At 39.9% G+C, this 24837-nt stretch overlaps 2 protein-coding genes across 2 annotated transcripts in view; one reads left to right on the forward strand and one right to left on the reverse strand.

Moving 5' to 3' along the window:
- The window catches only part of LOC126175783 (2-iminobutanoate/2-iminopropanoate deaminase-like), a 28830-nt gene extending 26767 nt beyond the window's left edge, over positions 1-2063 (forward strand). Inside the window, exon 5 of the mRNA XM_049922755.1 lies at positions 1928-2063. Coding sequence (XP_049778712.1) covers positions 1928-1987 — 60 coding nt within the window. The 3' untranslated portion in view covers positions 1988-2063. The remainder of the gene's footprint in view (positions 1-1927) is intronic.
- Positions 2064-2067: 4 nt separating this feature from the next.
- The window catches only part of LOC126175782 (uncharacterized protein PF3D7_1120000-like), a 341800-nt gene continuing 319030 nt past the window's right edge, over positions 2068-24837 (reverse strand). The window contains exon 3 of the mRNA XM_049922754.1: positions 2068-3145. Within this exon, the coding sequence (XP_049778711.1) occupies positions 2406-3145 (740 nt within the window). The 3' untranslated portion in view covers positions 2068-2405. The remainder of the gene's footprint in view (positions 3146-24837) is intronic.

Below are 24837 nucleotides of genomic sequence, written 5' to 3' on the forward strand. Positions count from 1 at the left end.
CATTCCCTGTCTGAAGCCCATATTCTACTGTAACATTTCTTCTACCCCTTCTCCTACAACTGCATTCCAGTCCCCCATGACTATTAGATTTTCATACCCCTTTACATACTGCATTACCCTTTCAATGCCCTCATACACTTTGTCTCTTCATCTTCAGCTTGCGACGTCAGCATATATACCTGAACTAACATTGTCAGCGATGGTTTGCTGTCTGATAAGAACAACCCTGTCACTGAACTGTTCACACTAACAAACTCTCTGCCCTACCTTCCTATTCATAATGAATCCTACTCCCATTATACGATTTGCTGCTGTTGATATTACCCTATCCTCATCTGACCAGAAATCCTTGTCTTCTTTCCACTTCACTTCACTGGCCCCTACTATATCTATATTGAGCCTCTGCATTTCCCTTTTCAGATTTTTCTAGTTTCCCTACGACGTTCAAGCTTCTGATATTCCATGCTCCAACTTATAGAACATTATCCTTTTGTTGATTATTCATCTGTTAGTTTACTCATTCTGTTATCATACACATTTTTTCTTATGTCTATATGACCACAATTAGTTCTGATATCGCTCCATGTTAATATAGTACAGAAAAATAAGTAATCAACTGGTTATCAAACATATGGAGGATATTGGAACCATATGAAGGCTTAAAATAACTTCTGCTACCAACTGGTAGCAGGTTTGCACAGACTCACTCTTTCTCTCTAGGGTTTCTTCATCTGGAGAAAGAGAGATGAATGGTTGTGGGGGAAATGAGATTTATTGCAATACTGTGCAGAATGCAACATGCTAAATCATAGTCTAATAGTCACATGGCAGTGTGAGTTAGACATTTGCAATGAAATGCAAGGGAGTCAAGATTTTTAGCTAAGTTGCATCAACCACAGTTTTGTTGGCAGCTTTTTGTGAATGCCAATTTCATTCTGTCCCACTGATTTTTCTGCCTGGTCCATCAGTACTAAAGTAATAAATGTTATAAGTGGTATTGTTCTGTAAATTAGAAACTAAAGTGCTGTTTTCTCACTGCAACTGTCTTAATGAAGTGTGTGCATTTAGTACATATCAAACTTATTCATGATCAGACACCATTATGCTGTTACAAATCTATAAGCTAACAGTCACGCATGTAATTTAACTTTTGTTGATGTTGTGAAATTAGAACAAACACTTCATTGACAACAGAGGTTACATCTTGACTGTGTAAATTATTATGAGTAAAACAGTACATGAATAGATGTGTGTAAATGAAAGATTTTGCTTACACTTTTTATTTTGGCAACACTGTTTGCTTAAAAAAACTGCAGTACTTCAGTACCTTCTTTTTCATCAAAACTCACTGCATTTATAATTACTAATTAAGATCTTCAAATAATTACTTATTAAATGCTGCATCAGAACTACAAGTAAGTAATATAATCTTGGAAACAATATTAACACTGTATCAAGGAAAAGTGCATTCTATGATAGGTGTGTGTGCTAGTCTGGGATTAAAAATGAATTATGCACTTCAAACACTGCAGAGAGATTGATTCATATTGAAGTTACAATTATAGGTGTAAAGTACAAGTTATATCACTGAATTATAAAATTACTTAGGCAACACTACTTTTGTTTGAGACTAACTTACTAAAAAAATGAATGATTGTACAGTTTTAATTGCAACTGCTAATGAATATTTTCAGTGATGATCTCCTAAAATATATTTGGTAATTTCAATTATTTTTTATTCAAGAAAGTATTCAAAAGATTATGTATGATCAGTGTTACGAATGATGACTTATATCTTGGTAGAATCAATACATTTTATAAAAATCACTGTGTATACAGGACTAGTCATTAGTAGCAAATATTTTGTGTGGATGCCAATTTTTGTACACAAGTTAACTATTAATGCCATTTTTATGCACTGTTCCAGGGTTTAAAAGTGGAGATTGATGCAATTGCAGTGATAGGAGAAGTCCAGACCATTCAGTGATTAAGTTAATGTTAATAATTTTTGTACAATAAATGAAATAAAGATTTATTTTAATTTTCTTTGTATATAAAAACAATCTTATCAAATTATTTTTCATTGGTTAGTATATTCTGTGTGATTGTGTGTGCATGTGCTCCTACACTGCAGCAGGAGTGTGGAATAATGGAGAAAGTTGAGGGTGCTGTTGGATTAAGTATTTCTAAACTTAAAGTAACAGTCAACACCATTTTTACACATAAACTGTAATATAACTTCTTTTACTGTGTCCTGCACAACCATATTTTGCATCTTGTATGTCCATTTGGTTTTTTACAAGAATATTTTCAAAATAGCACATTAATTTTACAAAATATCATTTATTTTCTGTTCTGTATTCATTAAACCATTCAACACACACAAACCAAAAATTCTTTCACAATTATGCACTTGGATTAGTCTTCTCATCACTTTCATTAGTTACTGGACTACCATTTCCAGATTTTTCAGTATCTTCAGTAACATTCTTGTCCAAATCAGGAGTGGCATGTTTACTTCGGCTTTCCTTTGCATCTTCTGTTTCATGCTTCTCATCAATTTCATTTTCAGCTGTGGATGCTGCTGACACAACCATATTTTCATGCATGGATCCCTCATCTTTCACCAACTTTTCAGTTGCCTCCATTTCTTCAATAGCTCTCAATTCTTCATCAACCATATCAATATCAGCTTTATCTATTGACATATGTAGGTTTTCAGCAGCAGTCCCAATTTCTGTTGTTATCTCTTCAACTTCAGAACTGGCTCTGTTGACTGAATGTTCCAATTCAGTGTTAACCTTTTCACTTATGTTCTGAAATTCTGCACCTGCCTTCTCTGTTATATTTCCCACCTCTTCACTGGTTTTCTCTACAGTGTCATGCACTTTGTCAGTAACCTGTTCACTGACATTCTCCAGTTCATTTTCAACCTTTGTAGTAACATTCTTAAGAGCATCATCTCCTACTTTTGTCAGGTCTTGCCCATCTTCTTTCTTGATTGGTATAAAATTTTCAACCTTCTCCTTCACCTGTTCTGTGACTGCTTTTACTTTCTCTTCTACTTGCTCTTTTACCTCTACTGCCTTAGTTTCAACAGTTTCAGCAACAGCTTCAGCTTTGTGTTTTGCTGCCTCACCGACATCTGAAATGAATAATACAGTAGTATTAGTACACCAGCATATTTCATATCCAAAGAATTTGATCTAGCAAAGAAAATCAATCTCTCTCTCTCTCTCTCTCTCTCTCTCTCTCTCTCTCTCTCTCTCTCTCTCTCTCTCACTCACTCTCTCTCACAGAAACAGATGTATGTATGTGTTCCACACGTCCTAGACCACTGACCCAATTTCACCCAAAACTGGTACACACACCCTCGACTGTCAGGCAACAATTGCTGTTAGGGTAAGGACCACCTACCCACCATAGTCCAGGAGATATGATGTCATAAATAACGAGATACCTGCATTATGCATGACATTTAAATTTTTTACCTCTTCGCTATTATCTCTATTGTCAACGTGTTTTGCAGACAGTATCTACATGCACAGCTGAATGTGCCTGCTCAAATATATTACTGTACAACACATAGATAAAGAGATACTCCTTACTCTGACAGATCTCCCATTTTACTTCAAGAGATTGCAGTTTCCATTGAGACTTGCACTTGCTATTACAATTAACAAGTCACAAGCGTTGTCTGGTAAATACTGTTTGGTGGATTTGACATTTCATGTTTTTATCATGGACAGCTTTATTTTGCTTGCTCAATGGTGGGGTCACCCTAGAATTTATACCTCATAGCTCCTGGATATATAACTAGAAATGTTGTTTATAATCAAGTTCTTAGTTGAATAAACATAACAAAGAATTTTTATTTTGCATACTATGCTTCTTAATTTGAATACTGCACTTAAACATTTGTTCATTATGCATACTTCTTTAGATGAATGTTTCATAATTTCATGAATATATGGAAATGAATTTTTTGATATTAAACTACAAAAACAGTTCATTTTTTGTTTTCATTTCTAATAGAAAAGTTGAAGATGTGGTCTATAAATCCTCTCCAATCTTCTGGTGCTGCTATTATTATCAACTGAGAGGAAGCCATTTAGTAAATAGTACTAATACAGTCCAGTACAGTAATCACTTTGAGGCTGATTTGCAAAAATATTATGAATATGTCCAACTTGCCCCAATTTGTGTACTGGTCTGCACTGCACTGTCTGTCTCCTAAAGCCATGCTGCTGCACTGCTATATTCCTGGTTATTCCTTGTGTGTGGCTATCCCTTTTAACAAATACTGTTACTCCAAATATCATACTAGACTAATTTGGGTTCAAACTAACAAATGTACTCTTAAAATTACACTTTAAAATTTTTTTGTTTATGATAAGAAATAAAGCAATGTTCTCTGTTTGAATTGTGAAACACATGAAGAGGTGTATTTGGTCAGACTGACAAAATTGTATGTATCTACTGAAACACAAGAGAATATGTGCCTGACAACTGCTGCAAAACTGATGAAAAAGGAGCTGTGATAAAATGTCATTGCATAGATTACTTACAGTAAGTAAAAGCATATGTGAAAAAAGAACTTGACAAATTGAGCAAAAGAGTCAGAATGAGAGAGCTAAAAACTGCCTGCAGCTTCACCAACAGACAAAACACGGCTGGGGATGGAAAAATCAATGAATAGCAGGATGACAGATCATAACAAAAAGAAACAAGAATGATACAAAACAAAATGAATATGTCAACAGACATAAAGCTGAGACACAAAGCCAATGTTGCTGAGATAACTCAAGAAAAACATAATCGAAAACAATCACAGAAAAATCTCCTGGGTAATACACACACCAAAAAATGTTTTCCATCACCTCGGTTCTGGAACCTGTACAGAAAACTGGAATAAAGATCAACATAAACATCATTTCCCCCTTTTTTTGCTCATGAAAACCACACACTGCATCTTGTACCACCATACAGCAAGACCTTCAGAGGTGGTGGTCCAGATTGCTGTACACACCGGTACTTCTAATATTCAGTAGCCCATCCTCTTGCATTGATGCATGTCTGTATTCATTGTGGCATACTATCCACAAGTTCATCAAGGCACTGTTGGTCCAGATTATCCCAGTCCTCAACAGCAATTTGGCACAGATCCCTCAGAGTGTTTGATGGGTCACATCGTCCATAAACAGTGCTTTTCAGTCTATCCCAGGCATGTTCAATAGGATTCATGTCTGGAGAACATGCTGGCCACTCTATTCAAGCGATGTCGTTATCCTGAATGAAGTCATTCACAAGACATGCATGATCGGAGCACCAGTTGTCGTACATGAAGACGAATGCCTTGCCAATATGCTGCTGATATGGTTGTACTATTGATCAGAGGATCACATTCAAATATCATACAGCCGTTACGGCACCTCCCATGACCACCAACAGCATATGTCAGCCCCACATAATGCCACCCCAAAACATCAACGAACCTCCACCTTGCAGAACTCGCTGGACAATGTGTGTAAGGCGTTCGGTCTGACTGGGTTGCCTGCTAACTCGTCTCCAACGACTGTCTGGTAGAAGGCATATGCGACACTCATCAGTGAAGAGATCATGGTGCCAATCCTGAGTGGTTCATTTGGCATGTTGTTGGGCTCATCTGTACCATGCTGCATGGTGTTGTGGTTGCAAAGATGGATCTCACCATGAACGTCGGTAGTGGAGCTGCGCATCGTGCAGCCTATTGCACACAGTTTGAGCCATAACACAAAAAGAATTATTCAACATGGTGACATTGCTGTCAGGGTTCCTCCAGTCATGATCCGTAGGTAGTGATCATCGTCTGCAGTAGTAGCACTTGGGCGGAATAAGCGAGGCATGTCATCAACAGTTCCTGTCTCTCTCTGTATCTCATCCATGTCTAGACAACATTGCTTTGGTTCACTCCCTGATGCCTGGACACTTCCCTTGTTGAGAGCCCTTCCTGGCGCAAAGTAACAATGCAGACATGGTTGAACCGCAGTATTGACCACCTAGGCATGGTTGAACTACAGACAACACAAGCCATGTACCTCCTTTCTGGTGGAATGACTGGAACTGATCAGCTTTCGGACCCCCTCCGACTAACGCACTGTTTATGCATGGTTGTTTACATTTTTGGGTGGGTTTAGTGACCTCTCTGAACAGTCAAAGGGACTGTGTCTGTGATACAATATCCACAGCCAATGCCTATCTTCAGGAGTTATCGGAACCGGGGTGATGCCAAACTTTTTTTGATGAGTGTATGAGAAGGTTAAAGATGAAATCAAGAAACAAATTTAGGATGCTACCAAAGCAAGGGAACAATATCAGAAATAATATAATTGGAAATGGCAACATTTGCAACATTTGTAGACCATGTACTGAGAACTACATGAATGGAGTGACTAGAAGACCACAGAAGACAATGGGCAGAAAGAGTAAAAAATAGAAGAACTCGGCAATGATTAGGCAGATATGACATTAAAGGAGAAGGAGGTTTGAGACATAGGGAAATAACTATGTAGTTGTTGACATATCAGAGCTCAGTGACAGGAGATGAATACAGAAAAATTGTACTCATTAATGAGTGAGCCACGAAAAAAAGAACACTAAAGATCTGAGAAAAATGGTATGATAGAAAGAGGGAAAGGATGAAGAAAGTTCTGGAAGAAGAGAAAAACCCAAATTATACAGTGGTCTTATGCAGTCCTATAGATACCTTGGTCAAGGACAAGAATTAGAATTAAAAGTGTCAATCACAATGTTTAGAAAGAATGCAGTGCAAGAATAATGGAAGAAATGCATGAAATAGATGCTAGAGTTGAAAAATTTAACTATGTTACAAATACATCTACAAACAATGGATATTGATTCTGAAGACAACAAATTTTGTGTTGAAGGTCTTCTGAAGAACTGAAACTTCATTATTGTAGCGAAAATTTCCACTCTCTTATATAAAAAGCAAACAATAATATATTCAAAGAAAGAGATTCCAAGCACAAAAATGTAACTTTATTTTCTTTCAGATAATGGGAAATACGACCACATTTTAGTGAGTTTGAGACTTTCACCCATTTTTGGTTAGTTTAAAACCATTACATATTTATTGCTGATTTGTCATCTACTTTTTAGATACCTATAGCAGCTGTCTTTCATCCCACAGTCTGTGGATGGTTACTCTAGTATTATGCACATATTATAACACCTTTACATTCTTCAGTCTCTATACTGTTAGAACTTAAATAATCAGCTACTGATAGTAGCACGAAATACAATTGCAGCATTAAAACAAATGACAAGAGATAACTGTATTAAGCTAACTGAAGACGACTTCAAGTTCAAAATTTGTCTTTGCATAGATAAAGTTTAAAATATGACTGGTTCTTCTATTTGCTCAAGTGAACGAGAACACAGTAAGCTTATGCATTATGAAATGATAAATGGAAACAACATCCCAGATTAGATCAGGTTGCTGGGCAGGAACTATTACAGCAATGACAATACATTTTAAAAAATATGATAAGTTTAATGTGCACTTCACAACAGTGACAGAAAATTCAGGATCTAGAGCAAACAACTGAGTTACTAAGTTTATTCTAAGGAACCATACATTTGAGCACATAAACATTAAAGAAATTGCAAAATAATTAAATTGTTGTGAAGCAGTAATTTATATGACTTTGGATAGCATTTTTAATAGAACTCTAAATTATTGAGCTGACTAATGGTTCTCCATCGAATGTTGTCTTTGCAATCATTCCACAACTCAGTTCATATTTCCTCACAAGTTGCAATGTGCAGTAAGTGTAGTAATATTCATCTTTAAAAATTAAGGTAAACAGATTACCTATGGATACAGATTCATTTCACTCCATCCAGTCTTTTCAAAATTTTATGGGGAGAGTGTTCTAGTAAAATACGACCCCCTTTTCTGAGTAGATAAGTTTAATTATGTATCAGGTTTGGTTGGTTGGTTGGTTGTTTCAGGTAAGGAGACCAGACAGCGAGGTCATCGGTCCCATCGGATTAGGGAAGGACGGGGAAGGAAGTTGGCCGTGCCCTTTGAAAGGAACCATCCCGGCATTTGCCTGGAGCGATTTAGGGAAATCGCGGAAAACCTAAATCAGGATGGCCGGACGCGGGATTGAACCGTCGTCCTCCCGAATGCGAGTCCAGTGTCTAACCACTGCGCCACCTCGCTCGGTATATCAGGTTTGGTTTCAGGACTACAGAGGAAAATCCATATATCATTCCAGTAATGAAATTCTGGTTGATATCCATTATAAAAATGAGCCAGTTGACTTTTTTGTGAGCTCTTCAAGATCTCCAATGATCTTGTGAAAGTCTACAGTTGTTGTCTGCTACCTCTACAAAAAGGAGCTACTCAGTATCAGTGATCAGTAACAAGAATTTAAAATATTTACAGTGCTGTGCACAGATGTGTGCTTCATCTTATGGCTGTATTCTTTGCTGATGACCATCATATTCAACATTTGTGAATATGATCTTTATTGACACAGTACACAGACTATTGACACAAGGAGAAGTTGTGGATGAAAAATATGGGAATTATAAACATATTGTTACTGGCACCACTTTTAAAATTCTACATTTTAAATACTTTCTCTTATTTTTGGTCTATGTGGAAGCCCATGTACAGACAGAAATGGAAAATGGTACACCATCACATCTTTACACATCACCACCAAACTGATATACTCCATTATTTTCATGTCTGTGGTATAAGTTGATAAAAATTCCAATCTTATGCAAGTATATTTTCAGCAGGGAAAAAAGCCTTAACTTCAGATGAGGAATGGGTGCATCTAATGTTACTGGAACTTTCTACATGGAGTTCTGAACACAGTATTCCCAGAGAACATGTGCATACAGCTTATCACTATATTTTGGACTCTGGGAAAGTTCAAATGGTTAAAATGAGGAACACTGAAGTAACAAACAGATAAATTCCACAGACACTTGGCTGTAGTGCAACAACTGCAAATGAGTGGTGATGAGATGGATTCAGGACAACAGATGAATAGGCACCGTTTTTTCCAGAAACACTACACCATCAGAAGAAGGCGGAAGTTAGAGGCACTGTCTCCACAAACTGTTAGCAACAGATTACTGGAAACTGGGTTGATAACATTGCTGTAGATCATTTATCACTGACACCATACCACAGACAACAGATACTTGCACTGTGTAGAACATAGTCAACTAGGGCAGTGAATGGCATTCTGTAATGTTCAGTGATGAGGTTTGCTTCTGTTTGCAATGGTCACATTGATGCCAGTGTGTATATTTTTGACCTGTGGAAAGATCACAGGAAGCACCTCTCCAACTCTTGGAATCATGGTGAGGGAGCTATTGTATATAGCAACAAGATTTGTGTGGAAGTTGATGAAAGGAGGCTGAATGCTTGCCAGAATGTGGCGAGAATGGTAAACCCTATTGTCATACCTTTCATGAATCGGGTACCAAATAGCATATTCCAGCAGGATGAACCAAGACACCACACTGCAGTTCACAGCATAAATGTGAGGAATCTGTCTGATCCTCTGGTTTTTCACCATTTGGGAGGAGGAGGAGGATATTAGTGTTTAACGTCCCGTCGACAACGAGGTCATTAGAGACGGAGCGCAAGCTTGGGTGAGGGAAGGATGGGGAAGGAAATTGGCCGTGCCCTTTCAAAGGAACCATCCCGGCATTTGCCTGAAGCGATTTAGGGAAATCACGGAAAACCTAAATCAGGATGGCCGGAGACGGGATTGAACCGTCGTCCTCCCGAATGTGAGTCCAGTGTGCTAACCACTGCGACACCTCGCTCGGTCACCATTTGGGAATTTATTGCTAACAATATTAGCTTATTCCCAAGAATAAGCAGCTTTCACTCAGGTAATACTTGGCAGAAATCAAACCTGCATTTGGATTATACTTCCTTAAGTTTAGTGCAGAAAGGTGTGCAGTATACTGCTGCATCCATTTTCAATAAGCCACCACTCAAATTCAAGAATCACAGCAGTGATCCGCACACTTTCAAGTTGAAACTGAAGAGTTTCCTTGTGGATCACTCCTTCTATTCTGCTGAGGAGTTCCTTGAAAAATCAAGCTGATTCTTGTTGCATTGTTGATCACGTTTACTGAAGCTTATGGACTGATTTTTTGTGTTTATAAGGATTTATTTTTATCTGTTATTACTTTTATGTTGTAATTTCATGTGCTGGCACGTTCCATGATCTTGGAAATTTGCTCCTCAATTTGGTCCTACAGAGCTTGACGTGTAAATAAAATAAAATAAAAATTACTGGGACCTGATGGGGAGACATACTTACATACCAGCTCCAGCCAGCAGTCTTCATGAATTGGCACAACATGTGTTTAGGCATGACAATAAATTCGTCAAGATGACATTCAGAGGCTGTTTGCATTGATACTACAATGAATACTACACCGTATTCTTGCCCACGGTGTTCATGGCAGATAACAGTAGTGACACACTTTTCACATCCTGAAGGGCCTTCAGTTCCACGCCGTCTCCCGTAATCGGTATGCCTGAGCCTTCTAACCCCATAACGATGGATACATATTTTTCGGGCAGTCCTGCTAGCAAGAATGTGCCTACCCATTCATCTGAAATCTCTAACTCAATGTTCCTTAGTCATTTTGAAGTGAATACTATGTTGCTGACATACTCCCCAACGTTCTTGCAGTTATCCAGTCGAATGGCAATAAGTTCATGGAGCATTCCGACTTTACTTGTAAGGCCACCCGATTTATGTGCGCTCCGTGACTTGTCCCAAACTTCTTTTCCCTTCTGCTTTCTCCGAGCGCACATAGTTCATTGGACCAATAAAAAATATCAACTTTGATCTTGCGTTCTGGTCCTTATTTGAGTAATTTTGCTCAGTGAGCTTTAGTGTACCATTCACTACGTTTCATATATCATCCAAGTGTTATTATGCTTCCACAGCAAATTTCCATGTAGCGTTAGTTCTTGTTACGTACAAGTCTCTATTTGCGATATTTCTGCCGCACTCATTTTCACAATTGCTTTTACTGGTAGTAAATATAGTATTGAACTACGCCACAATCGGCTCGCCCCAATAGTGTGCACTGCACACTTCCAGGTTTATTTCGATGATATTTCCTTCTTTAAGTCAGAATACTTATTGCAAATGCATTCACTGGTGCGTGGACCCATAACCTGTTGGAATTAGTGCATCGAAGGAAGTAATTCTGAACACAAAAAGTGAAGGAATAAGGCAGGCTATATTTTAACACTCATAATTACACAGAACAGCACATTTCAGTATGTAGTTAAGGTAATGCCACAGAGTATGCAAAGCACGGTCATGAGATCTATTACACCCCGTGCAGTACACTTTGCCGCACACGAAAGCACATATGAAATATACACATAAAAAAAAAGTTTTGCATCACCCCAGTTTCCAGAAATCCTGAAGATTTATTTATTTGTCTGTGGATCATTTCTTATAATGATATTGGACACTTCATTTTACATAAATCTTGCATATACATAGCTAGTTACAAAAAGGTAGTACATATACATATATTTTATAGAATATTCACAGAAAATGTCATTAAAGTACATTACAAAAAAGTATACATACATTCCATTTAATTTTTTATTTCAAAATATTCTTTTACACTGTAGGGGCCGATATTGATCAGATGTCTTTTTAATTTTCTTAAAAGAGACATACCTTCTACCATCTTTATACATTGTGGTAAACTGTTGTACAGTATTCGCCGAGCATTTACAGGTTCTTTGTCTGTTAACTTTAGCCTGCTTCCTTCTGTATGATAGTCATTTTTTATTCTTGTATTATGTTCGTGATAGTCACAGTTCAGCAATGCAGTGCAGCTAGTTTTTAAGTAGATAATTGTTTGATATATATATATATATCCAGCGGTAATGTTAGGTGACTCACCATATATATATGGTGAGTCACCTAACATTACCGCTGGATATATTTCGTAAACCACACCAAATACTGACGAATCGATTCCACAGACCGAACGTGAGGAGAGGGGCTAGCGTAATTGGTTAATACAAACCATAAAAAAAAGCACGGAAGTATGTTTTTTAACACAAACCTACGTTTTTTCAAATGGAACCACGTTAGTTTTGTTAGCACATCTGAACATATAAACAAATACGTAATCAGTGCCGTTTGCTGCATTGCAAAATGTTAATTACATCCGGAGATATTGTAACCTAAAGTTGACGCTTGAGTACCACTCCTCCGCTGTTCGATCGTGTGTATCGGAGAGCACCGAATTACGTAGGGATCCAAAGGGAACGGTGATGGACCTTAGGTACAGAAGAGACTGGAACTGCACGTAACGTCCACATGCTAACGCCTTTTTATTGGTCTTTTTCACTGACGCACATGTACATTACCACGAGGGGTGAGGTACACGTACACACGTGGTTTCCGTTTTCAATTACGGAGTGGAATAGAGTGTGTCCCGACATGTCAGGCCAATAGATGTTCGATGTGGTGGCCATCATTTGCTGCACACAATTGCAATCTCTGGCGTAATGAATGTCGTACACGCCGCAGTACATCTGGTATAATGTCGCTGCAGGCTGCCACAATACGTTGTTTCATATCCTCTGGGGTTGTAGGCACATCACGGTACACATTCTCCTTTAACGTACTCCACAGAAAGAAGTCCATAGGTGTAAGATCAGGAGAACGGGCATTCCGTGCATTTTTGTATGGTTTGTATTAAACATTTACACTAGCCCCTTTCCTCACGTTCGGTCTGTGGAATCGGTTCGTCAGTATTTGATGTGGTTTATGAAATATATCTCGCGGTAACGTTAGGTGACTCACCCTGTGTTAAAATTTTTAGCTCCCTGAATTTATTTCTGCAGGTTTCTCTTGGTGATACTTTTGCGATGCATTGTACGGCTCTATTTTGTTATCTTAATACCCTTTGTGTGTGCACATTTACAGCATTTCCCCATGCCAGGATGCCATATGTGAGGTGTGAATGGACTAGTCCATAGTACATTGTTTGTAGAGTGTGTCTGTTTACTAACTTTGACATTTTTCTCATGAGAAATATGCGTGAATCTATTTTTCTGCACAAGTTATTTATGTGATTCTCCCATGTCATATACCTATCCACTGTTACACCTAGAAATTTGTAGCTGTCTGTCTCCTTTAGTTCTAGGTCTCCAAGCCTGACTGTGATGTTGTCCAAAGTGTGTTGTTTGTTTGCGTGTATCTATATGTATGTTGTTTTGGTTTCATTTATAAAGAGATTGTTTTCCCTGAAGTAATTGTTTCCACTTTTCATACTTAGCGAAGCCTTCTCTTGCAGGTAATCTGTTGTAGAACTGGTAACAACAATTGAAGTGTCATCTGCATACATGACTACACTACCGGGTACTGATTTGGTCATATCATTTACATACAAAATGAAAAGTAGTGGACCAAGGACGGATCCTTGGGGAACTCCATGTATAACAATTTCATAATTTGAAAAGACACTTGTAATATTATTTTTCACTTGTGCTTTATTTCTACACACTGCTTTCTATTTTCCAAAAACGATATAATGATGGCTGCTGCTTTCCCCCCTTATACCATAAACATAAAGCTTTTTTAGTAGGATGTCATGACGTACACGATCAAATGCTTTAGATAGGTCCGGGAATATACCACAGACTTTCTTCTGTTCATCGAGTGCTTTAGTTACCAGTGTTGTGAATTCAACTATTGCTGTTTTTGCTGTTTTGGTAGATTTGCCCTTTCTGAATCCATGTTGTTCATCGTTTAGAATCTTACATGTTTGTATAAAATTTAATATTCTGTCTTTTATTATGGTTTCTATTATTTTAGAGAGTACATATGTAATGGTTATCGGTCTGTAGTTTCCTGGATCTTTTTTGCAGCCTCCTTTATGTACTGGGATTACTTTACTCTTTTTCAGGCACATTGGAAATATTCCTTTTTCTATAGATAAGTTTATCAGACAGGTTAATGGCTTTACTACCAACTGTCAGCGGCATTTAATTAGTAGACATTGGCTGTGGATATTATATCACAGACACAGTCCCTTTGACTTGTCACTGAATCCGCCCAGGAACAAGGTACACAGCTCGTGTTGTCTGTAGTTCAACCATACCTAGACGGTCAATACCACGGTTCGATCGCGTCCGCATTGTTACTTTCTGCCAGGAAGGGCTCTCAACATGGGAAGTGTCCAAGTGTCTGTGAGTGAACCAAAGCGATGTTGTTCGGACATGGAGGATATACAAAGAGATAGTAACTGTCGATGACATGCCTCGCTCAGACCGCCCAAGTGCTACTACTGCAGTGGATGACCTACCTACAGATTATGGCTCGGAGAAATCCTGACAGCAACGCCACTATGTTGAATAAGCTTTTCGTGCAGCCACAGGACGTTGTGTTATGACTCAAACTGTGCGCAATACGCTGCATAATGTGCAACTTTACTCCCGACGTCCATGGTGAGGTCCATCTTTGCAACCACGATACCATGCAGCGCGGTACAGATGGGCCCAACAACATGCCAAATGGACTACTCAGGATTGGGGTCACGTTCTCTTCGCCGATGAGTGTCGCATATGCTTGCAACCAGACAATCGTCTGAGATGTGTTTGGAGGCAACCCGGTGAGGCTGAACGCCATAGACACACTGTCCAGTGAGTGCAGCAAGGTGGAGGTTCCATGCAGTTTTGGGGTGGCATTGTGTGGGGCCGACATACGCCGCTGGTGATAATGGAAGACGCCGTAACCACTGTACGATAAGTGAATGCCATCCTCCGACCGATAGTGCAACCATATCGGTAGCATTTTGGCGAGGCATCCGTCTTCATGGACGACAATTCGCGCCCCCATCGTGCACATCTTGTGAATGACTTCCTTCAGGATCGCTTGACTAGAGCGGCCAGCATATTCTCCAGACATGAGCGCTATTGAGCATGCCTGGGATAGATGTAAAAGGGCTGTTTATGGACGACATGACCCACTAACCACTCTGAGGGATCTGTGCCGAATCGCCGTTGAGGAGTGGGACAATCTCGACCAACAGTACCTTGATGGGCTTGTGTATAGTACGCCACGACGAACAAAGGCACGCATTAATGCAAGAGTGCAAGAGGACGTGCTACTGTGTATTAGAGGTATCGGTGTTTACAGCAATCTGGACCACCGCCTCTGAAGATCTCACTGTATGGTCGTACAACATGCAATGTGTTGTTTTCATGAGCAATAAAAAGGGCGGGAATGATGTTTATGTTGATCTCTATTCCTATTTTCTGTACAAGTTCCGGAACTCTCTGAACCGAAGTGGTGCAAAACTTTTTTTGGTGTGTGTATATTGTTCATATACCCCAACATTTTTGTTAATAACGAGTTATTCAAATGGAAAGAAAAGATTTAAATTGTTTGTTACAGACAAAATATAAAAGATAGATAAGCATTGCGCATTTCACTGGATAGAGGAAGGTTCAAAGTTACGACACAGCTGCGTTGTTGTTTATTTGTAGCAACATGGCGATTGTACCACAAGAGAAATCATTATGTGTGTACGAATTTGCGCGAATTCAATCCATTGTTCAAGGGCAACGTGCATTCCGCAGTCGATTCAGCAAGAAGTCGCGTCTGTAGAAGCAGATTTATGAATTTTACTTAAAATTCTTCGAAATTGGCTGCATATGCAATGGGAAGAGCACTGGTCGGCGGCGTAAGTCTGATGAAAATGTCGAGCATATCTGAGATGCGTTCACGCGGAGCCCTCGGAAGTCCACAAGACGAACAGGCCAGGAACTTCAGCTTTTTCGAACACAGGTGTGGCGCGTTCTGAAACGCATGCTTGCATATGAAGCCTTACAAGTTGCGGTTACTGCAGCAATTGCGTCCCGGCGACCACAACAAAAGCTGATGAATTTTGCATTTCATTTCTCCAGAATAAAGGCAGAGGACACTTACCGAACGACTCACTTTTCCGGACGAATAGTAAATTAAACCACTATGATGTAAGAATTCGGGGGTCACAAAATCCTGGTATGGTCGTCGAACGTGAGACTCACCGAAACTGAATGTGTTTTGCGCCGTTTCTGTTCACAAAACTTGTGGATCTTTCTTTTTTTTCTGGGAAACTGAGACAGGAATGTAGTAATTAGAAACGCTGCAAAATTTGTTGTTTCCTCAACTTCACGAAGATTCCGATTTCATTTTTATGCCTCGCCTTACTTTCAACTTGAGGCGCGACGTTAACTTAACAACACCGTCTCACGACGTTGGATTGGAAGAGGTGGACAAGAAGACCTTGTTCATTGCTTTTGGCCTCCCAGGTCACCAGAGCTCACATCTCGCGATTTTTTTCTTTGGGCGTACATAAAAGATAGTCTTTTTCCAAATTATGGCAGCTATTCTTCAAGAACTGAGAAATGGAATTGTTGAAACTGTCAATTCAATAAAACGAGACCTGTTGATTCGTGTGTGCAACGAAATGGACTACGTTTCGATGTTTCTGGAGCAACGCACGGTGGTCATATTTAGTGTATGGTGTAGTTTCTCAGCGAACATAGAACTCTGAACTTTCCTTTGTTCAGTGACAAGCGCAATTCTATATTTCATACTTTGTAATAAACAACTGAAATCTGTTCTTTCTTTTTTATCACCCGTAATTCTTGTAATTTGGTTTCTACTTAGTGATTATTGGTGTGTCGTAGAGTAGTAATGTAAAAGATAGACGATTAAATTTAGTGTTGACAAGATTTCTTCAATAGTAACGCTTCCAAACTTAAATACAATATTTCTTTCTGGGTACATGACCATGTCGTACCGTGGAACATGTTTTCACACTTGGAAAAACCTCAACTTCTGGAGTAATTTTTGTAATTTCAGACAAAGGCTGCAGTACATAAAAAGTAAACATACAATATCGTTGCCTTCTGTCAAGTAAAGCTGTCAAAGTTTTAGAAAACGAAAAATTCAACAAAAATTATTCAAGACATCTACTATTGAGAAAAAAATTTAAACAACAACTCAGTCTGCGCTACAAATATAATACGCAGGAATATTTGACAGCTACAACGCCAACGGTGGAATTACGTACTCCACACGCTGTTACAAAACGAAACAGATATATAATGTAAAATTTTTAGATACTAACAGCGCTATATAATGCATATCGTCTGAAAATGGCAACGCAGCCCAAATAAGCTTGTAGGCTAACTGGACGACTCTTGAATAAAGCTTCAATAAACAGCAGGGTCCTGGTACAATGTATACAAAATGTCTTTACAAGATGTCTACTACGCAGCAGGGCCTGCGGAGTAGGCTACAAGAAGATGAATGGTTCAAGTGGCTCTGAGCAGTATGGGACTTAACATCTGAGGTCATCAGTCCCCTAGAACTTAGAACTACTTAAACCTAACTAACCTAAGGACATCACACACATCCATGCCCGAGGCAGGATTCGAACCTGCGCCCGTCGCGCGGTTCCGGACTGAAGCGCCTAGAACCGCTCGGCCACCGCGGCCGGCGCGAAGATGAATGTTATGTGGAACATCTATTATATTTTTTCCTGATTATTTTTGTACCTATTGTTAGGGTTTCTTGCAACAGTTGTTGTTGTATCCTTCCTAGTACCACTGGAATGAGGACCGTTTCTACCAATAGGCAAGACTAGCCGGCCGCAAAGGGCAGAAAAAATTAATTTCAAATCAAACAGCGAAAAAATTGAACAAGTGAGGAGGAAAAATGAAGAAGTGGAAATATTAAAACACTGAATTGTTTTCAAAAACATATGGAACAGTTACTTAAGAAATCTTTACTCACTTTTATGAAAGTAAACACATTGTCTCTACCTCCTTCAAATCTAAAGCAGGCGCTACTGACAAGGGAACCTCCCCATCGCACCCCCCTCAGATTTAGTTTTAAGTTGCCACAGTGGATAGGCCTTGAAAAACTGAACACAGATCAATCGAGAAAACAGGAAGAAGTTGTGTGGAACTATAAAAAGAATAAGCAAAATATACAAACTGAGTAGTCCATGCGCAACATAAGGTAACATCAAGGACGATATGAATTCAGGAGCGCCGTGGTTGGGCGGATAGCGTGAACGGCTGCGGAGTTACAGGTCCCTGATTCGAATCTTCCCTCGAATGACAAATTTATTTTTTTATTTTCAGACAGTTATTATCTGACAAACTCTTATGTTTTCATCACTTTTTTGGGAGTGACTGTCACATCCACGAGAAAACCTAAATCGGGCAAGGTAGAAGAATCTTTTTACCCATTCGCCAAGTGTACAAGTTAGGTGGGTCGACAACATATTCCTGTCATGTGAAGCACATGCCGTCACCAGTGTCGTATAGAATATATGAGACGTGTTTTCCTGTGGAGGAATCGGTTGACCTATGACCTTGCGATCAAATGTTTTCGGTTCCCATTGGAGAGGCACGTCCTTTCGTCTACTACGGTTTTGCGGTGCAGTCGCAGAACACAAACTCTAAACTTATTACAGTGAACAGAGACGTCAATGAACGAACGGACAGATCATAACTTTGCGAAAATAAAGAAAGTAAACGTTTCACTGGAGGGAAGGCTTGAACCAAGGATCTTTCGTTCCACAGCTGCTCACGCTAACCACGGGGCCACGGCGCTCCTGAGCTCAGACTATCCTTGATGTTGCCTATCTTGCAGATGGACTACTCAGTTTGTATATTTTGATTATTTGTTTCACAGTTACACACAACTTCTTCCTGTTTTCTCGATTGATCTGTGTTCAGTTTTTCAAGGCCTATCCACTGTGCCAAATTATAACTAAATCTGAGGGGCTGCGATGGGGAGGTTCCCTTGTGAGTACGAAATGGAAACAAACATGACCTTGACTCATCTCTGTCGAAAGCTGGAGTGGGACACGTGCACGGGCTTCCGATCATTTTGTGAGTTGATACCATGCCCTTTTCAGACCTCTTTTTGTTTTTGTCTCTGCAGATCATTTGTCAAGCGTCAGTTGAGTTGAGTGGTTCTGATGATGTTTTTAGTTCTACTATTATTTCCTGTGGGTAATCGATCACGTATTCACAAGCTAGGTTTTGTACTTCTCTTGCAACATATCTAAAAGGAGTAAAAGGTAGGTGCAGTTCATCTTGACCGTACATAAAAATGAGTTGTTGTGTGTCTGTGTAAAGAGATTTGTCTTGATCTGGCATTGGCTATCTGTTGTTGGTGATGGCGAAGGGGGGGGGGGGGGGGGTACCAGGACGATAGTAGTAAAAAAGAGGGAGCGTCATTCTTCGGCTCTCGCCTAGGGCGTCAGAATACCTAGCAACGGCCCTAAGTAGGGTCAATATGACCCTAAAAGCTCATTAGAAAATCATATAGCCCTTATTTTCAAACATTTGTTTGTCAAAATATATGACTTTCTCTATCTGAGTCAATTGTACTCAACGTTGTTTTGTTCAGTTTTATGTTTACAATACATTATAATTTATTCATTTTTTTTTTTTTTTTTTTTTTTTGCACTGAGTGCTACTTGGGTCAGTATGACCCTAATCTGAATTTCTTTTTTCTTCTTGAGTGTAATATTTATAAAAATTGAATCATTACTGTTACATTGTACAACAGTAATGTATGTTTTTATGTTAGTTTATTAAAATACTGCCAATATACCCATTGTAAACTGAAATGAAATGATCATACGGCACTGAGGGCTGGGAGTCCTTACCTGGGTAAGTTTGGCCGCCGACTTGCAAGTGTTTTTAGCTGATGTGACATCGGGCGATTTGCGTGTCGATGATTATGAACACAACGCAACACCCAGGCCCAGAGCGGAGAAAAATGTACGACACAGCCGGGAATCGAACCCGGGTCTACTGCATGGCAGTCAGACGCGCCGATCACTCAGCTTTTTTTTCACGTCACCTTTGTAATTCACCAAAAACAGTAACAAAAATGGCTACAATGAAATGACAAATAAGGTCGCAGATAAGGAGGCGGATCCGTTGTAAATTACGTTGAGCCTATGTGACCCCAGTGATCTTCATTGAAACAAAAAAAAAGCCGGGCCTGGTAGTAGGAGGGTTAAGTTCATAATTACTTTCAAGCATTTCAAATCTTTTTTGGAAAATTTGACCTCACGCTTGTCAGTTTGGTACTCCGTGTGCCCATTCGTTACTATTCTTCTGGCTATGAAAATTGGACGAAAAGTCTTTTGTGTATACAGAAGGAAATTTTCACTCTGCAGAGCAGTGTGTAGCCACTGGGCTTGCAGCAGTGATTAACACCGGTTCCCGTCAGATCACCGAAGTTAAGCGCTGTCGGGCTGGGCTAGTACTTGGATGTCTGACCATCCGTTCCGAGCGCTATTGGCAAGCGAGGTGTACTAAGTTTTTTTTTTTTTTTTTTTTTTGAGGCAAACTGAGGAGCTAGTTGATTGAGAAGTAGCGGCTTCGGTCTCGTAAACTCACATACGGCGGGGAGAGCGGTGTACTGACCACATGCCCTTCCGTATCCGCATCCAGTGACGCCTATGGAGTGAAGATGACACGGCGGCCGGTCGGTCCGTTGGCCCTTCAAAGGCTTGTTCGGTCGGAGAGAGAGAGAGAGCGCAGTGTGCGCTGATATGGGACTTCCTGGCAGATTAAAACTGTATACCGGCCCTAGACCCTTGTGTAATTTTCAGGGAGTCTCGTTTCCGCTTCGTTCGTGCATTCGACCAAAACTACAAAGAAGTCTGGGGAAGCCGGATGTAAGATGAGATGCGGCAGGCGCGTCATTTGCATACGGACGGACGGACAGCGGCCTTGGCGCCAGCAGCCAGCGACTGGCGACTGCGGCGATGACCGGCCTTCACTGGCGCCAGCTGACGTCACGGCGCTGCACTTGCGTGAGATAACGGCGCGGCCGCCGTCCACTAGACATCGATCAGTGGCCAGTCGAGTCCAGCCTGTGCCGTGGCTACGCCGGACACACGGCTGGGGGCTCCCCCCTGAGTCACGCCCAGCGCTATCGCCACCGGAGGCACCGCCTTAGGCCAGGGTCGATGCTCGCTATATCACTTGCAGGGCTGCACCCACACGACCAACCGGGGGTATTTCCACGACATAAACACGCTACGAGGCAGAATATGTTAAGCAGTTCGCTTGCAACTGGCGAATATTGTGTCTACTACATCTGCTTTCTGTAATGAATCTTGCCTCCTCAGAATTTTCCTACTTCAATTGAAATGTAAGATTCCGTATAAATTTAGGTCTTACATGAGCTAATTTTTATACTTAAATTATATATTTCACATTTAAAGACAATTTTGCATCTACCAGATCACAAATTTTTTCTTATCCATTAATTTAGCAATATCGATATTGAACCACGAAAATTAGTAATAGCAACTGTTAACTTAAATGAATCAGAAACCATTTTACGGCGAAAATAATAATATTATCCTTTAGTTTTCATGTAAACAAAATTTCTGTTGTCATTTTTAATTTTTCTAATGCTGTTATCGATAATTCAGTCGACAAATACACAAAGACAGGAAGCTGGCAGTTTTTTACTTTCAAAATTTGCAACCTTCATTAAAATGTAAATGTCGTGTGACTAGCGCCTCCCGTGGGGTAGACCGTTCGCTGGGTAGCAAGTCCTTCGATTTGACGCGGCTTCGGTGACTTGTGCGTCGATGGGGATGAAATGATGATGATTAGGACAATACGGTACCCAGTTCCTGAGCGTAGAAGATCTCCGACCCAGCCGGGAATCGAACCCGGGCTCTTAGGAGTGACATTCTGTCACGCTGACCACTCAGCTACCGGGGGTGGACGCAACCTGCATTATTAATTATTAAGTGCATAAATATCACAAATTTTTATATAAATAATTGGTTCCAGAAAATATCTGAAAAGTAATTTCATTTAAGACATTCATAATAAAATTCATTTGAACTACGTACTGTTCTAAAGGATCTGGAAGCTGTTTATACAATACTTGTAGAAATTTTGGGCGCCACACGCGCCATGATAGTTTCAGTTGTTGTCGAGATTGGTCAATGCATCTATCAGATTCTTTGTGTTGTGCTGAAATGTTGCACAATGCTTTTACGTAACAACTGATGTTGTAGAAAGTGTCAAGAATTTATGAATAAATACTGGTGACGTCAAAAAGCAACAGTATTCCAGCGGCTTTTACTCAGACAAAAAATCTTGGGCCGATTTATTGGAAAGCCCAAACAGGAACCGACACCCTAGACAAAGAGGTAGCCATAGCAAGATAAGTAACATTTATCTCCTAATATAACGTTTCTCTCCTTATGAACGATGACGACATTAGAATGGATAGTTCAACGAAGGTTATTTACTTTCTCAACATCTAGGAACATTTTGATAGTAAGCGATATGTAACACTACGATGCACATAAAAACTCCGCAAACCACTGTACAATAGGGTGCGCCGGAGAAATTCGAATCCATTTTTTTTAGGGTACGTGCCTCAATCGGGATAAACAGAACCCTTGTAAGTAGGCTGTTTAGGTTTTTATGTTGGTAACGCGGCGGAGTCAGGGATTTTCTCTGCCTCGTGATGACTTGGTGTTGTGTGCTGTCCTTAGGTTAGTTAGGTTTAAGTAGTTCTAAGTTCTAGGGGACTGATGACAATAGATGTTAAGTCCCATAGTGCTCAGAGCCATTTGAACCATTTTTTTGTTGGTAACGCCACGTAGCGCTCTGTATGAAAATCACTGACTGCGCCGTGTGCAGTTTGTGGCTGGTTTGCAGTGTTGGAATATTCTCTATTGTAGTGTTGGGCAGTTGCACGGGAATGCAAATGCGGCCTCCCACTCTTTTCTCCGTCATGATGAATCTCGAGCTGTGACGTCACCTGGCAGCTACCGCAGTTTGTTAACAACGGTGTCGCTCAGTGTTTCTATCGAAATCGTGAATGTGAGTTCGTGTTACATGTTAGTTTGTGTGTAATTATTGTCCTCCCGAGTGTTCAGTGCGAAAGGAATTGTTCCGTGAGTCTTGTAGCTTCGTTTTTGGAATTATGTCCACAAATACGTCGTATTGTGCAGTTGCTGAATGTAGTAATAGTGGACGTAAGACTGAAGGCGTAATTTATATCGTTTTCCAAAAAATGTTGAACTACACCGTAAATGGATTGCCCGTTGTAAACGAAAGGACAATATTAATGTTATTAATGCAAGGGTTTGTTCTCAACATTTCTGTGAAAGCGATTACAAACGAGACTTGCAGAATGAATTGTTAGGTCTACCTACACGGAAACTGCTACAGGATAATGCTGTTCCGTCTCTAAAAATACCAAACTGGTATGGAAATATATTCGAAGTTCCAGGTCCCAGCACCGCGAATGTTACCGGTAGCGTCCTAAAAGAGAGAGAACGTCGCTGTGACACTAGAACAGTAAAAGAAAAGCTCTCTCAACGTTGAAAACTTTATCCCCCAAGAAAAGTAAGCTGGACAAATCCAGCAACACAGACGTTTTTACTGATCCGCTAATTTCACTTAAAGACCAGGAAATTCAAGAACTGAAGAAAGAATTGGTTAGTTTGAAGATTAAAAATGTTCGACTACAACAAAGAATTAAGTCCATGAAAGAAATTATAAAGCAAGCTACATCTATAAAACGTAATGTGTCTCACACTAACAAGCACAAATGTGTATGGTCGGATGTGAGAAGTTCACTTTCTCAGTGTTTCACACCAGGACAAATTCGATGCCTGTTAAACAAGAGGAAGCAAGTAAAGTGGTGCTCAGAGGACATTGCAAATGCTCTCACATTGAGAGCTTTGTCTCCGAAAGCATATGCCTATCTGAGGAGGAAGAACTATCCTTTTCCCTGGAGGTCAACACTCCCGACGTGGACGAAACAGTTCACGTGCTGACCAGGTATTTTGAAACCATTTTTGGAGTTAATTAAAGGTAGGTGAGAAATGTTCATATCACTAGAGGCGATTGGTGTCCTAAGCTTCGACGAGATGAGTATTGACTTACGATTCGTCCGACGATGTAGTACTCGGACCACACAACAATGTCCCAAGTCGTCATGGTTCGCAGCTTGTTTTCAAAGTGGAAGCAGCCAGTGTACTACGACTTTGATGTTGCAATGTCTAGTGATTTCTTGCACATAATGTCATAAAAGAGTTGAAACAGCAGGAGTCCATATCGTAGCTGTTGCGTGTGATATGGGACCAAAAAATATGAATGTGTGGAAGCAACTTGGTGTGTCTACATCCAAGACATTCTTTTCAAACCGTGTTGATCATAGCAGAAAAGTCTGGGTTATTTTTGATGTTCCACATTTGCTTAAATTATTAAGAAATCATTTTCTTGATGACGGAATCACTTTGCCTGATGGTACTGTGATTACAAAAATGGTTATAGAAGATCTTTCGATCAATCACCACATATCGGAGGTTCATCTTAACGTTAGTGGGCGTGATCCTCAGAATGTCCGAAGGGCTGCACAGTTATTTTCATGTCGCACTGCCCAAGCTGTAAAATATGTTCTGCATAAAGATCGCGCAGGAAGCTTCATTGAGCTCGTGAACGATGTTTTCGATGTGCTGAATTCGAGATACCCTCAAGATGAGAAAGCTCCCCTTAGAAGTGGTTACGGGTTTAATATCAGAAGTCAGGAAAACTCTCTAAAAAGATTTCTTGAAATGTGTTCTAATATGCGAGTAGGAAAAACAAACAGCCTCCTCCCGTTTCAGAAGGGATTCATTATATCAATTTATTCACTTTTTGGACTTGACAATGATACGAAAAATTCCCGA

Source organism: Schistocerca cancellata, chromosome 3 (assembly GCF_023864275.1).
Source record: "Schistocerca cancellata isolate TAMUIC-IGC-003103 chromosome 3, iqSchCanc2.1, whole genome shotgun sequence".
Classification (NCBI taxonomy): domain Eukaryota; kingdom Metazoa; phylum Arthropoda; class Insecta; order Orthoptera; family Acrididae; genus Schistocerca; species Schistocerca cancellata.